The following is a 15866-nucleotide window of genomic DNA, read 5'->3' on the forward strand; positions in this document are numbered from 1 at the left end:
TAGTTGACACCGTTGCAGCTCTTTTAACGACAGTAACAATATAACATGGAGATTAAGCGTAACAAGTAGGATTTGAAAGTACTTGATCAGTTTTTTTTTTATTCAAGTTAGCAAGTTGCCGTGGGTAGATTATGTAATCACATAGTAGATTCTTGTTTTTATTGCTAAAAGCAGACTTTTCATTGATTAAGTGCACTTTCTACATAAGACAGGCATATTTGATAATGAGAAGTAAGATTTGAGAAGATTGATTTTGGTTCTAAGTGGTCAAGATTTTTTTGATTCCTTGTCCAAAGTATTGGACTACAGTAAATCTACTATTATCAGCTGTTTGAGCCCTAACATGCAGATCTCATGTTACCAGAGGACAAAAGATTTAAAGATCCGAACAACCCAACTGGAGCACACCAATTTTGACACATACAACACCTTTTTCCCCTGGTGTGAAAAGAGTGTATTCCATGTTAAATCATTTTGGATTTTAATGCTTTAACTACGATAAAAGATAGAGCAGAATTCTATCTCAACCTCAGCAAGACATAAAACGAAAGAAACAAAGGGACAGCAAATAGAATTATTGCAAGATAAAGGTAAACAGCGAAGGGGGTTGGCTTGGCTCATGGTCAAAAGAGATAACAACTCTTCGTGGAAAAATGCTCATGAAAGTTAAGATAGTAGTAATTGGTCTTCAATTTTTTACAGAAAGCCCAACCCTGTACGGCTTGAATTACAAGTTATTCAAATATTGAAAGTCACGTCAGAAATATACACGCCATGATTTTGTCTCACTCTCCTGGTGAAGATCAATTTATCACTTGTCCACGATAAGTCAAATCACCGGATGGAAATTGGACAGGATTCAAAGGGTATTCCTGGTTTGTGAATTGGAGCATTAATCATGAAAATATCTGGCTAGGGTACCCATAGGTCGGTCTAAGAACAATGTTTAAACGGTAATCGCCATGACATGATCTGCTTGAAACAAAATTTCTTCAATGAACCGGGCCATTCAAAGTGTTTGCTTTACAGGTATCTCAATTGAAAACCAACAAATTTCTTGACTTTTTTTTCTCAGACATCATATCTTTTCAGATTCATAGTTGTTTTTGCTAGCAAAATAGCAGAAGAATAATAACTGTACGGCCCGACGTCAACACTTTTTATCACAAAATGTTAAGGGGATTTGAAATTTTGCTTCCCTCTTCAAATCCTTGTGAAAATGCGGTGCAGGGGAAGCTTGTACTTGCAGATAGGAGGATTTTTCGTTGGACAACGTAGAACGAGGATTGGGCCAAGAAAAAAGTAAGAGCAAATAATTTGGGCCTTGAACTTATTGCATGGCATGGCAACCCAATAGGGCAAAGCCCTGCATGCTTGGTGTATGCTTGACGAGATGTAACAATATTATCTAATTTTACATTGATTTATCTCTTTAAGAATGAGAATCACGAGATAAGATTAAACTTTATCTTATTCTACCACTTACCTCTGTGTATGTGATAATTAATTGCAGATGTTGAGATTGCTTATAGTCTTTTATCTTTATCCCTGCTCTTGGCTATTTACATCTAAGTGGTAGAGTTGGAACAATTTTTCTTTATTAAAAGAAATAAAAAAGCCCATTTATTCAAATTTGAAAAAGAGAGTACGATTATATAATTTTGAGTACTTCTGTACTAGATTGAAAGTTGAATCAATAATGGCATGAACAAAAGCATAGGCAAAGCTTCATTCGTGGCCAAAGGAGAATCCTTCAACAAAGTCCCTTGTTTCTTGTCAAAGAAACCAAGGCCATGCAAATGAAAATAAATAGACAATAATTTGGAACGGGCCAGGGTTACCAAACCCACCAAACCAGGGGTTCTCTCTGGTCAAGCTACAATAAACTGACTGGGCCTCCATTTGATTGTTGTTGCATGATTCCCTGGCGTTCAGGTCCCATTGGCATTAGGGTCCCTACTATTAGGTACGTAATTTCACTCACACCTAACCTTTTCTTGGCTTCCTCTTTTCTTTCTTTCGTTTTAAGGTCCACAAATACACGACCAAACCTGTTATACAGCTGTTGGTTACATCTCCAATTATAAGAACCCAACAAATTTTCTTTTGGACTGCACATTGATTCAACCACTGTTTTCCTTTTTTGTTGTTGTCGTCAACATTCTGTGGTTTACATTCCATTTTTCCAAGCCCCAATCATTTGAGTCTTATTAATCAGATTGATTGTATTAAGAAAAACAGATAAAACTAATCTCGATGCTTAACCTCTTTGTATTTTGTAGCTTCAAAGGTGACTTCGAAACTTAGTAAGTCTTTAATGGTTTAAGGCCTCTGGAGACATTCATTCTTTCATTTCATTCTTTATTGAAAGAAAAAGGGTTTGGGTTTTGTGCATGAGTTCATTCGCAAACCACTATCTAAAACAAACCCAACAGAAATGTTTTGTCCAGCATAATCCCACCGAAGTCCAATTCAAGGGAGGGTGTTGATTTTGAAAGCTTGCATCAACCTGAACAATGAGTTGTCCCACCAATGCTATGGTAAAAAAGTTGGCATATTGTTGTCTGGGGGGCCCGTGTGATCACGGTTGGGCTTCCAAACGGGTGAAGTTGACACCTACAGCGCACACACACAAAAAAAAAATTGTTTATTTGGACGCCACCTTGAAGGATTTTTATAATGCAATTGCAATATGTGTTTGATCAATTGCCCAGATTTGACTTCAATATTTACATTTTATAATCTTTTGAATCAAGTAATCATTGGACAATTGGAACTTATTAAAACCAAATCAAAACGATTATACTCACTCTTTCGATTGAAGTACATATGAAGAAGTTTTATTTATTGCATAAATTAGTGGATACCTTTTACTATAATTTATCTAGCCGTTTATCTTTGCCTTGGCAAGGAGGATAGCTACCCGAACAACTGTATAGATTTCTTTTCTGATAAGATATAGAAGCATTACTATATTGACAGTCGGCTAAGACTTCTTTTAATCACTATTATTAGTTTAATCAAGATGATGTAAAGGATCTTAATCAAGATATAAAGAATATATATATATATATATATATGTAACTAATTAAACCTGGCTGGAATCTCACAAGCATTTTTTAAACCCATTGTGCTTACCTACCAAATAATGCATTGTCCTAAGTACAAAAGATAATTATGTTCATGTCATATTTTAGAGTAGTATCCTTTTTTTCTGCCGATGATGATCAATGAAAATGTTGTGTCACATCCAAGTGTGCGCCACTTCATCTTTATATCTCTCTCAGTTAGATTCAATATATTTGTTTGTCCTTGTATTTACCCACAATACTTGGATTGAAGGTGACTAGAGTTTCGGCCATCAGCTAGAAGCTCTAGAAGGGAAGATATTATTTTGTTGGGCTGCAGTTAAAAAAGAGGTGAGGAAGCCGTCAGAAGCGAGGGCCTCAAATGTAAGGCTTTGAGGCCCCCATTTACACCACACAAAAATAAAAACAAAAAACCACGGGGCATTGGGGATCTCTCATTTCAGTTGGTCAGCCTTTTGAGAGAACGCAAGAACGGAACCCCAAACAGTTTGTTGGTTTGTAAGCAACCACTTGGGTCCCTTGTGACTTCCAGGCGCGGCAGCCATGGAACCCTGCGTTCTAGCCATGGTTAGGGGACCATCAGCTGCGGAAAACGGAAAAGCCCAACCAAAAGCGTAGAGTTAGCAGCGTCGTATTAAATGCATAAACCTAAATTGGTTTAACCCAAATTTCGGTGCAAGTATTTCATTCCATTAAGACATCCGTACACTAAGTACATCACTGGTTAAGTAGAGCGTCATTATTATTGACGTTTAACTAAAGAAACAAGTCTGACCTAACAGATCCACGCTAGGGTTTAAGCCAATCAAGCTCGTACTCAATTTAATAAATCCTCGAATTTGAGTCCTTTATTTTCGAGTCAAGCTCAAGTTATTTAAATATTGAATTTAAAAAATTAAAAATTTTATTTGAAATTTAATTCAAATTTAAACAAGAACATGAATTGAGTTTTTAATTCGATGATAGATTAATAACAATAAAAAATCGAATTCAAATAACTTAATTATATTTATACGAACTCAAGTACAAAAGACTGAAACTGGACCGAGTTCGAGTCGAGCCTCGAGTTTTTTAAAAGCGAGCTCAAGCCTGAAATTTATCGACTCAACTCGGCTGGTTTACACCCCTGGTCAACACTAAGGACAAACTTCTGATATTTGCCTGTTTGTTCCTTTTTTATGGCTAGGGAGCGCCATTGAGCCCTCTAAGGACAAGCATGTACAGTAGGAGTATAATAATACAAACGAATAAATGGTGGCGTCAATATGTAGTGTCGTCTATCTCTTAAGAAGAATGACCAGACCAATCAGGGCAAAAACAGTTGATTAGGAGATTGGTTTAGTTAGCAAGTGAATATACCCTTTATTAATTATGCTAATTTTTATAACAAAAAGTAATTATAAAAGGTAGGAAAATGGAGGTCATGCTCTGTTTTTACTATTGGTGGCTAAATTCATTGGTTTTCTTGGATTGAATGCTATGTAAATTCTTGCGTGACGCCTTTAGTTTCTCCCTTGTGCTTCCTCGGGTTTCTTTCCTTGAGCTGTTGCCTCTTGCTTCAAGCATTTGCACACGAGATTTTTTGCTAAAAGATTTTTCTTGTGGATTGAGCTTTTGTGTCAACCAAGGAGTCTCTAGTTTTGACTGTGTGAGCTCAAAAACATTGACTAGCAATAGATATCAATTAGGACAAATCCCACAAACATATATTTTTCTTCAATTTTCTTCGCCTCTTCCCCTTTTCAATGTCATCGATTTGGCCAACCGTAATCTCACATGAGGATGATTATATCAAAGATATGATTTCCCTTGTCAAGCATGCGTTTGCTTGGTCTCACCAATTAGGCATGCCTAAGCAATAATTATAAGGGTTTGGCGAAAAAGCTTTGGCTTTGACAACGAAACTTGGCTTTCCTTCTGCTGCAAGATCCCAAGTTAAAATACTGTAACTCATATTATTTAATGACAGCCAAGCCACAAAAGGAAGAAGTGTATGAAGAAAGTATGAACACTCACTCACAGCTCAATGGGGTTAAGAGCACTGAAAAGAGCCGTACAACAATTTCCAGTGCTAACAATAGTGAATCAATCATGGGCACAAATTCCATGGTCCCACTTAAGGGTTATCAAAAGCTTAGTAAGAAAAGAATGTGTCACATTAATCACCAACGATCTCATTAGGTGATGTCAATTCATGCTGCATCCTAATGTATTTTTGGTAAAAAAATAATGGTTTATTTCGATTTGGAGCTACGATAATAACTTTATATACGTAAATTTGGTCAAACTTGACATTTGCTTCAAGTTGTACATCCTTATATGCTTTTATCTTGTTTGGATTATGGATTTATGTTGTAATTAATAGGTGACAAATCAAAATCGTTATTCCATTTTCATACTATTTTTAAGACCAAATATGACAAGTGTCCTAAATTCCAAGTAAAAATTTGGTATAATGCTGATAATACATGTGTTATTTATATGAATCGAATGACTTTTGAGTACAAATTGTAATGGAAGGGGGGGGGGGGCGGGGGTGGGGGGTGGGGTTGACCAAAAGGATTAGAGAGTTGGAGTAAACGACATCCTACCCTATAAACTTGAGAGTCAATGAACTTCAAATTGCGAAAGGCAAAGCAGAGAAGGTGCCAATTGTAGTAGATGATGATAAGGTGAGTCAACCGCCTTACTAGCATATAATTAGTAAGCTGAAAAATGATTAACAGTTATGCAGATCTGATGGTTACAGATAGGCAATGTGTTAGAGCAGAAAGAGAGGGGAGAGGGGGGAGCATTAATGATGGCATAAAGAGATCAATATAAAACCTTTGCATCATTCATTTGTCACTGAAATGCTGGAGAAATCTTTGGCAAAGGCAATCTCCTATTCCTCCCCCACCGTTCCTTGAAAACGTATCAATCAATCCAACGACGACAACACTACAACAATTGCCCTGCTGCCTGCTGGTTCCCCAGAACTGGAATGGTAAATGACCAAATCAACCCTCTCCCTATCCTCTCCAGCTCTTCTCCCTCCCCTCGGTCCGTCTTGTCACCATCCTTAGGCCTCATTCGTGCAGCTCGCAGCCCCACCCCTCCCACCCCTCTCTCTGCCTCTCTCACTTTTGGATTTAATTTTATCAAACACTCTTTCACTTTCACCAAACCCCCTCTTTGAGTCCACCCCATTGCCTCCCCACTCCCTCTCTCTCTCTGTCTCTTTGTTTGCTAACTTGCGCCTATAAAAAAGAAGCGAAGAACAGGGATTTTATACAACAGAGCTTCTCTTTCTCTCTCTCTCTCTCTCTCTCACTCACTGTCTGTTTCCCCCTCTCGTATTCTTTTGTTTGATGCTACCTTGTACCATTACAATAGTGAAAAAACAAGGAGGAAAAAAAAGGGAAAAAAGAAAACCTTAAAAGACCAGTCTTTTTACTCTTTACATTTCCTCGCCATCCACTAATTTTTGCATCTTCATAATCAGAACTGAAACAGAACAGAGGGCCAAAAAAGAAACCTCTTTTATCTCTTCTGTCTTCCTCTCACACAACCAGAACATCCAAGAATCAAAGAGAAAAGCTTCAATCTCAAAACCAAGGTTCTATTGCACCAAAGCGACCTCTTTTTGGTTTTTGTGTTTATTTTTCATGGGTCTGCTAATTATCTTCCTGCTAACGTGCGCTGCACTTCCATTAGCTTCATCAGATCCAAACGACGAGGCTTGCTTGACTCACTTAAGCGAATCCTTGAAAGACCCGGCAAAGAACCTGCAAAACTGGACCAAATCCACCTTTGCAAACCCTTGCAGCGGTTTCACTTCTTATCTCCCTGGTGCCATTTGTAACAATGGTCGAATCTACAAGCTTTCCCTTACAAACCTCTCTCTCCAAGGCTCTATCTCACCTTTTCTCTCGAACTGTACCAATCTTCAGTCTCTTGACTTATCTTCAAACTCCATCTCAGGTCCTATCCCGCAAGATTTACAATATTTGGTGAACCTGGCAGTGTTGAATCTTTCATCAAATCGTCTTGAAGGAGAGATCCCTCCACAGCTTACATTATGTGCTTATTTAAATGTCATTGATCTTCATGACAATTTACTTACTGGTCAGATTCCTCAACAACTAGGCCTTCTAGCAAGGCTGTCAGCTTTTGATGTTTCTTACAACAAGCTTTCAGGGCCTATACCAGCCTATTTAGGGAACAGAAGTGGGAATTTACCAAGGTTCAATGCTAGTTCTTTTGAAGGAAATAAGGATCTTTATGGATTCCCTTTACCACCTATGAAAAGTAAAGGGTTGTCGGTTTTGGCCATTGTTGGGATCGGATTGGGAAGTGGACTTGCTAGTTTGGTGCTTAGTTTTACTGGAGTTTGTATCTGGTTGAAGATTACAGAGCAAAAGATGGCTGCTGAAGAAGGGAAGAGTAGTCAGTTTATGCCTGAGTATTAAAAGCTTGAATCTTGATTTAACATGTTATTGAAGGTTATTGAGCTAGAATGAAAAGATTGAAATTTCAGGTATGTTCTTTTTTCTTTTCCTTTTTTTTTTTCATTTTCTTCTCAATTTTAGCGAGGTTTGGGCTAATCTTAGTTAGAGAAGTTGTCTTTTACTGATTTTTTTGGGGAGAGTTTCCCCTTTTTTTTTTTGCTTAACTATTTTGGAGGTTTTCTTCTTCTTTTTTGGGATTCTCTATATATTTATTCACGACAATCATCGACAATGTATAAAGCAATTCAAACATGAGCCTTTTTTCAGTGAAATAGTGCAGATTTCTTGTATTCATCTTCTCTTTCTCTCTTTTTCATTCATTAATGTAAATGAATTATTTGCTGTTCTTTTTTTCCCTAGTCTGCATAGAGCGCAGACTCTGTGGGGATTGTATGAAAGAACTGCGCCGTGGTATTTTGTCTGTTGGTGGCGATAAGCTAAACCCCCCCAAAAAATATTATAGATAGAGAAAATAGTGGTGGGGACTTGGGGTCTTTGTAAAAATCCTCAAACTCGGTGCATTTATTAAAAATGCGCCTTACCTACTTGGGTTTCTTGTGCTTTGCTAATGTGAGCTGTTGGGAGACCAGCACCAGCATCACGTGCTATGTAACTTGTCTACTTCTTACAACAAAAAAATAAAGAAAGCCCTAACTAACTCTATACTTTGGCCTTTTGGCGTTGGCCAAGCCAACATTCCGGACAGTTTCCTGCTTGTTTCTGCTTAATTTTGGGGTCAAAGGTTTAAGTCTCTATGGGCGCATCTAAAAGGATAAATCATGTTTAACTACTAATAATTGTTGTATTACTTTTATTGGACAGCCCATGTTTCCCTTGATGATTAACATTGATTCAAATGAAAATTGGCCAAAGGAATTTCCTTCTTTTCTTTTTAACAACTGATTTGAGTAAAAAGAAGGATTGCTTAAACATTGATGAAGTGGTTTGCATTATTATAATATGTGGGGTTTTTGCTTGGGTTTATTTGTTCTAGCCTTCTAGGCAACTTGGATTTTATTTTCTCTCTTTCTGCATTCATTGTGTTTCGCTTTTAGGTTAACAGTCTAGAGGTCTAGCCTTCTAGTATTTGTTTAAGTTTCTCCAAGATAACGTGGCTTTCTTTATTGGCAATAAAAGACCGGTCATGATTCCAAGGTATTGTTAAACTTTTTTCTCTTCATTCTTTAATATTTGAAGCTATGCATGATTCAATGTGCCTAGCCTCGGCTCAAATTTGACCTTTTTTTTTTTCCTTAATTCGAAAATGGGTTATTACACTTCATCTCAAGTTTAAATTTATTAATTCAGTTCAAAATTACAGTAACAATTAGGTGTAAACTGTCATCCAGGATTATTTTAAGCAGAAAATCCAATGTACAGCTTGTTGCTTTTGGTAAGTGCGGCTCAACCACCATGGTGAAAAGAACAAAGAATGGACCCCATTGTTAACGTTCATGCTGTGAATTAGAGTCCTTAAACTGCGCGATAAACAGGAAACCAACCTAAAGAAACAGGGGAAAGGAGATGGAGAAAAACATCCTATTCCAAAATTATGGGGAAAAAATAAAACATTAACAAAGCATCCTTAGCGAAAACGAATTAGACAAAGATCTAGTGACTGTATAATGAATTTCTTTTTTTCTTTTGTCTTTTTAAGGTTCACTCAACAAAAGCCAATTTTAACCAATGCCAGACCCACAATTGTCTTCAAGGCCCTAAACTACTCGAGTTGCTTTGAATTGTGTGGATGGCTGTGATTGCAGAAACTTCAAGTCACACCGAAAGCAGGAGATGGTCAAATGTGCTTTCATTCCTCTCATTAATGGGTCTTCCGGGAATGGCATGCATGTCATCATGGGCTGGACCCCATCTGTTAAATTGTCTATGCTGTTGGCTGAAATAAGAAGAAGAAGAAGAAGCAGAAGAAGAAAGAAAAAGTTGGTCTGGGATTTCTTTTTGGGTGGTTTTTTGTTGATTCATCTGATTGTGGTCTGAACCTTTCCTTCTTCATTCCTGTAATTGATTTATAGTCACAAGGGTTGGGGTTTTGCTTTCAATGCCATTCACGCACTTTAATAATTTTTTATGCTGTTTTTTAGTTGGTCCATGCGAACATCCTTTAATTTCTTCACACCCCCGGAGCAGGTTACAAGCTAACAAAAGTTGGACTATGTAATCAAGTTTTGTCAATGACTCTTTGATGATTTAGTTGAGGGAAGGACATGTTCACATTTGACAAGTTCTTAATTTCAATCTCTGTAATCAGATTCAAGCATGATTGATTCGATCATTTTTTTTTGAAAATTTAAATTTAAGTATTTAATAATGATTAATTTAAATTTTTATATAAATTTTAATAATTACATTCACATATGATATAATATGAAATGGGATATCACATTTCATGAATTATTAATAGACACATAAAAACAAAAAGATTGAACATGGTAAATAAGTTAAAAAAATACATTTTTCCTGCATGGTTTGGATCTCAAAACAACTTAATATAAAGCAGGGAAAAAAAATCATATAGCTGAAATTTGGAACTTTGACCAATTGATGACAAGGCAATTGAGCTTAATGACATATTCAATGAGATGTATTAAGTTATTAGTTTTTATTTTTAATTTACAAATTCCATGAATTTGTTTGAAGAATTCTATTTAAATAACGGGAAAGTATGTGCATTTTTTTTGTTTGGTTTCTCGTAATTAATTTTGGTAACCATTTGTATGATTGGAATTTCATAGTTCATGATAATGAATGTATAATAATACGAGATATTATTGGTATGATAAATTTAAAAGGAGGATCAGCCTTTATTTTTTTTTTCTACTGGGTCAGATCAAATGGTCCAACTCCAATCCAATCCGTCTCATTCTATTGGGCTGAGTTTTAGGAATTTAATTTTAAGCCCCTTCCTCTCCGAAAGAGTCTGAATGGATCCCTTCTATCCGATCCATTACCCGACCCGCTTTTTTCCCCATCTTCACAAATCCACGCCGCTTCCTATCCCCTTCTAAAACCCTAATCGCTCTTCCCGCTTTCTCCGAAAGCCCTAATTTTAGAGCCAACGGTTCCCAATTTCCGATCGGCGAAGCTAAAATCCTCCATCCAAATGGCTAAAAATAACAAACAAAAACCTCCTCAAGACCCCAAACCCAACCAAGAAGAAGAAGAGCAAAAACAACATGAAAAAGACAAGGAAGAAGAAGCAGAAGAGCAAGAAGAGAAAAGCTTCGAAGAATTAGGCCTCGACCATCGATTAATCCGCGCTCTTCTTAAGAAAGGGGTCGACAAGCCTTTTCCGATACAACGTGTTGCAATCCCTCTTGTTCTGGTAAGTTAAATTACCTTTAATCATTGCTTAATTATCGGTATTTTTTATTGATTAATGGTTAATTACTTTCAAAATGGACGTGTCATTAGCAAGGCAAAGACGTGGTAGCTCAAGCCCGAACAGGTACTGGCAAAACCTTTGCCTATCTTCTCCCTTTGCTTCACAAGCTGTTCCCTTCGGATTCCGGTTCCAAGGCTCGGCTTGCTCCAGCCGGGTTCATTCTCGTCCCTTCACGTGAATTATGTCAACAGGCACGCATTTTTACTTTGATTCCTTTTGGTTGTTGAAATGCATTGATGTAAAAGCAAATAACTTTTTGAAATTTGACTTTTTGTGAATAGCAAATAACCAGTAATGAATAGCGATAACTGGAACAGAGGTTTATTTATTAGATTTTGAGTATTGTATTTTGATTAATGTTTAGGCGTTTACTTGTGTAATTGGTTTTCAGGTTTATAAAGAAGCTGTTTCATTGATTGAGTTATGTAGAGTTCAATTGAAAATAGTGCAGTTGACTAGCGGCATGCCAACTTCTGATTTGGTTGGTTTCATTATTGATTTTGTTTTTGTAATGCTTTTAGTAAATTGAACCTGATTTTGTTTCTTTTTCTTGTATTGTTAAAATTACTTGCAGCGAGCTGCATTGGCAGGGCCTCCGGATGTTTTGGTAACTACACCAAAGTGCATAAGGGATTGCTTGTCTGCTGGATTACTTCAGCTGACTTCCATCAGTGAATCACTTGAAACTCTTGTCCTAGATGAGGTAAGCATTTGAGTTCAATTTAGAGCAACTTCCTTAAGTTGGATTCATGCAGCTATTTTTAGCTTAGGTGCATATATGATTTGAACAACTATAATATTATGTATTAATTTATAATTTGTGAACTGCCCCTCAAACATGTTATATTCTTAAAGAGGCCACTGATAGATATTTGCTTTCAGGCAGATCTTTTATTGCAATTTGGCTTTGGAGATGATCTGAAAGCTCTTACACCTGTCATTCCTAGACGTTGTCAATGCCTTCTTATGTCTGCAACCTCAAGGTGTGTAATAAATTTAAGCTTTTATATTTTTTTAAACTGGGTTATGACATTTGTGGGAATTGTTTTCATTGTCATTCACCTTCCTGATAGGACAGCCACTGATTTATTGCCTTGTGCACCATCCTCTTATTTATATTCTGTTTTGATGATTATATGCTTGTCACAGTCACTGGGCATATAAAATACAAACTTGCGTTTTTAAATGTTCTATACTTCTTTTGTCATTAAGATTGCCAATCCCTGCTGATCAATCTATTGTGGCATTTGATATTTGGCAGCCCTGATGTTGACCAACTGAAGAAGCTGATTTTGCACAATCCATTTGTTTTGACATTGTCAGAGGTAGAAGATGTCAAGGATGAGGTTATTTCAAAAAATGTTCAACAATTTTGGGTAAGAATCTATATGTCTATCTTAGGAAATTGTGAAGGCTATTGCATCTAGTTGGTTGATTTTTTCTCTAATTCCAGAACTATAATTTTCCTAAATTATTTTTCCATGAGGACAGTTTTAAGATATTATAAAAGTTATTTGTAGTTTGAGTAATAAGCTTCCTGACCCCTTTTCCCGATCTTTTATGTTTAGATTTCGTGCAGTGCGAGTGACAAGTTACTTTATATTCTTGCTCTCCTAAAGTTAGAGTTGGTGCTGAAGAAAGTTTTGATTTTTACTAATACTATTGATGCTGGTTTCAGATTGAAACTATTCTTTGAAAAGGTATTCTGTCACCATCTTGACACCTCCCTCTCCCTCTCTCTTCACTAGTTAATTTATTTGTTTTTTGCATGTTGCATGCTTTTCATGTGATTGCCATAAAATTGTAAGTAATGCCCGACTTGCATAGTTAAAGTATGTCACATGTAGTTAAAGTATGTCACATGAGCTATGTAGATTCATATGTTTCATCGCATATAAACACTATCTTAGACCTAGTTTGAACATGTTTAATTTGATGCATCCCATGGGAATTACTGTGTTTATGACATAATGATACTATTTTAGTATATTAAGCTCACTTTATAATGTCGGTTTTTTGCTACAGAAGCACTTTTTAAACTCTACTTGCGCTGTTCTTCCCTATTAATTTGAGCTACCTGTACTCTTGAGTTCATTTATCCAATTATCCTGTTTCTCATGATGTTGTTTCATGTGGACAGTTTGGAATCAAGTCTGCTATCTTGAATGCTGAGTTGCCCCATAACTCTCGTATCCATATCCTGGAGGTATGCAGAGTAGTCCTGTTTCAAATGAATTTTATTTGTATATAGAGTTTTAATTTTAAGTGGGAAAAAAAAAACAATATTTCATATGTATGCATGCATCTATATTGGAAGGCTAGAGCTGAAAGATGAAAATTTTGACAATAATATTTGCTGTGTCTGTTGTGGTTGTTTACCTGACTAATATCTAATAGCAATGGTAAGATTAGCTGCTTACTACCTGTGTTTTGCTTGCTTTCATCAGGAATTCAATGCTGGGCTTTTTGATTATTTGATTGCGACTGATGACAGCCAAACAAAAGAGAAGGAACAAGCCAATGGGGACAAACATGTGGCCTCAAGGAAGTCTAGAAAGCATCTTAAGCCAAAACTAGACTCTGAGTTTGGTGTTGTGAGGGGAATTGACTTCAAAAATGTGCACACGGTAAGCCAATGACAAAAGAGATATTTCATCAATTCTGAGCTAAGCTTCAAAATTGTTGTTTTATGGTCAATTGAAATTGTATTAGGATAAGTTTTTATTTATGATCTGCTGGGTACTATTGTCACTGGTGTTTGGACTCAAGGTGGAGTTTACTTTTGGCTTTTGCTTTTTTAGATTTTGATTTTGTTGTTGTTTCCATGTTTCTTTCTGGCACAGGTTATAAATTTTGATATGCCTTCAAGTGCTTCAGGATATGTTCATCGTATTGGACGCACTGGAAGAGCATACAGTGCCGGTGCTTCTGTATCTCTTGTGAGTTTGTCTGACAAAGTTAGGAATAACTTTTATAGGGGCCACAATGTTAGCTGAATGGCTCTTATAAATGATGGCACATATGAATAAATTCTGCACTGCCCTTTTTACTATTTCCCACACCTTTTATATTTGGCATGGGAACAGTGTATTTTCTGATGTCATGTCATTCATTTTGGCTTGATTAAAGAACCCTTATAGTTTATGTTTATAGGCTAGGTGCATCTGATAATGATGAGCTTGATGTCAAATGTCATTAATGATTGTAGCAGAATACATTCTTTTCTGCTTGCATGGTTCTTGTAGCTCTTGCCAATCTAATCCTTCTTTAATAGGTTTCTCCAGATGAGATGGAAATTTTTGATGAACTTAAATCCTTATTGGGTGATGAAGAAAATGATGACACAAATATTATTGCGCCATTTTTATTGTTGACCAAGGATGCGGTGGAGTCTTTACGATATAGGGCTGAGGTGATATTATTTTCTTTGTATTAGTGTCAAATGTATTTTTTTTTTAATTATTATGTTCTATGTTAATGATGGTCTGGCAGTTAAAATTTTCAGCTTTGACATTTTTATAATTTTATAAATTCATGGTTTCTTTTATAAATTGGGGTGGACAGCTTCATTCTAGTGCAAGTTTTTTCAGTGCTAAATGGTTGATAGATTAGTGGACATTGCTTATTTTGAAGGAGGATTCTTGCAGGATGTGGCAAGGAGTGTGACAAGAATTGCTGTTAGAGAATCACGAGCTCAGGATTTAAGGAATGAAATTCTCAACTCCGAAAAGTGAGTAATTACCAATTATTTCTTTTAGAAACATTGAAATGACCTGTTTGATTTAAATGACCAACATCTAGCTCAGATGCCAGTTGTCTAAGATATCAAAGTTAAACCTGTAATTTAGCCTGGTGGCCAATTTACTTTCTCAGTCTACCTTCATATGAATTTTAATTTCTGCTACTGACTTCAGCCTCTGGTTTTTTTTTTTTTTGGACCCCCTACTGGTGTGCTTCTATTTGTTTAGGTTGAAGGCTCATTTTGAAGTAAATCCAAGAGACCTAGGTAATTAACATAGTGGGTTAATACTTTCTGTTATTTCTAACGTGCTTATTAATCCTGATGTTGGAGAGTGAATTTCTACTGGACCAGATTTATTGAAACATGACAAGGTTCTGAGCAAGGACCCCCCTGCTCCTCATCTTCGTGATGTGCCTGACTATCTATTAGACCAAAAGACACGTGATGCCAGCAAAATGGTCAAGCTTGCTAGAGCTGCAATGGGAGATAATAAATCTGCTCGTCGCCAGGGATCCAAGAGAAAATTCAGAAAAAGCAGAGATCCTCTCAAGACTTTCTCTGCTGAGGTATGAACATTGGCTTATCTAAGAATTGTGCCTTGCCTCCTATGTTGAGTGACTTAACAACTTTCCTATGGAAAAAGCTTCTGATTATTTGTACCGTTTGGTCTCAGGCACCCAAGAGAGGTCGCAAAGATGGGATGAAGGGTGAGGGAAAAGGCACCGATTTTACCCATCACCGCAAAAAGCAAAAATCTGTCTGAATTAGCTGCAAGCCTTCTGTTGACGGTGAAGCTATGTGTGACAATGTCTGCTCATTGCTGCAGGCGAAAATTTTGTTGTTTATTTAATAGAAAAAAAAATTACTGTATGTTTTATTACATGATGGATGGATCAATTTTAAAAGAGTGCAGAAATGCAACATGGATAAGGAGAGAGATAATAAGTTGTGCCCTTGAACAAATGCATTATTTAAAATTAAAAAATTTACCAGCACAACATTTTAAATATAAGCTTGCTTAATTAAGTGATTAAAAAGATTTGACTGAAATTGCAAAGCATAGACAAAAGTTAGAGTCGAGAAACGAGCGATACAAAATTCATTCCTCTGCACGAAAACCCTAATGCTGATTTGCTCCTAGTTTT

At 36.5% G+C, this 15866-nt stretch overlaps 2 protein-coding genes across 3 annotated transcripts; both read left to right on the forward strand.

Annotated features, from left to right (window-relative positions):
- Positions 5743-9636, forward strand: LOC18611335 (inactive LRR receptor-like serine/threonine-protein kinase BIR2). Of its 2 annotated transcripts, none has more exons than XM_007047544.2 (2): positions 5743-7608; positions 9237-9636. In XM_007047544.2, exon 1 carries the CDS (start codon positions 6737-6739, stop codon positions 7538-7540), a length of 804 nt encoding a protein of 267 aa, XP_007047606.1. In that variant the 5' UTR covers positions 5743-6736; the 3' UTR covers positions 7541-7608; positions 9237-9636. The 2 variants fall into 2 exon arrangements, with proteins under 2 accessions (XP_007047606.1, XP_017980650.1); XM_018125161.1 differs by having other exon boundaries at positions 9343-9636.
- Positions 10533-15656, forward strand: LOC18611336 (DEAD-box ATP-dependent RNA helicase 16). The gene is made up of 15 exons (XM_007047546.2): positions 10533-10919; positions 11009-11170; positions 11371-11460; positions 11554-11682; positions 11862-11962; positions 12241-12355; positions 12548-12679; positions 13120-13185; positions 13427-13606; positions 13823-13918; positions 14254-14391; positions 14627-14709; positions 14948-14985; positions 15073-15287; positions 15395-15656. The coding sequence occupies exons 1-15, from the start codon at positions 10698-10700 to the stop codon at positions 15482-15484; spliced, it is 1857 nt and encodes a 618-aa protein (XP_007047608.2). The 5' UTR covers positions 10533-10697; the 3' UTR covers positions 15485-15656.

This window comes from Theobroma cacao, chromosome 1, assembly GCF_000208745.1.
Source record: "Theobroma cacao cultivar B97-61/B2 chromosome 1, Criollo_cocoa_genome_V2, whole genome shotgun sequence".
In the NCBI taxonomy this organism is placed as follows: domain Eukaryota; kingdom Viridiplantae; phylum Streptophyta; class Magnoliopsida; order Malvales; family Malvaceae; genus Theobroma; species Theobroma cacao.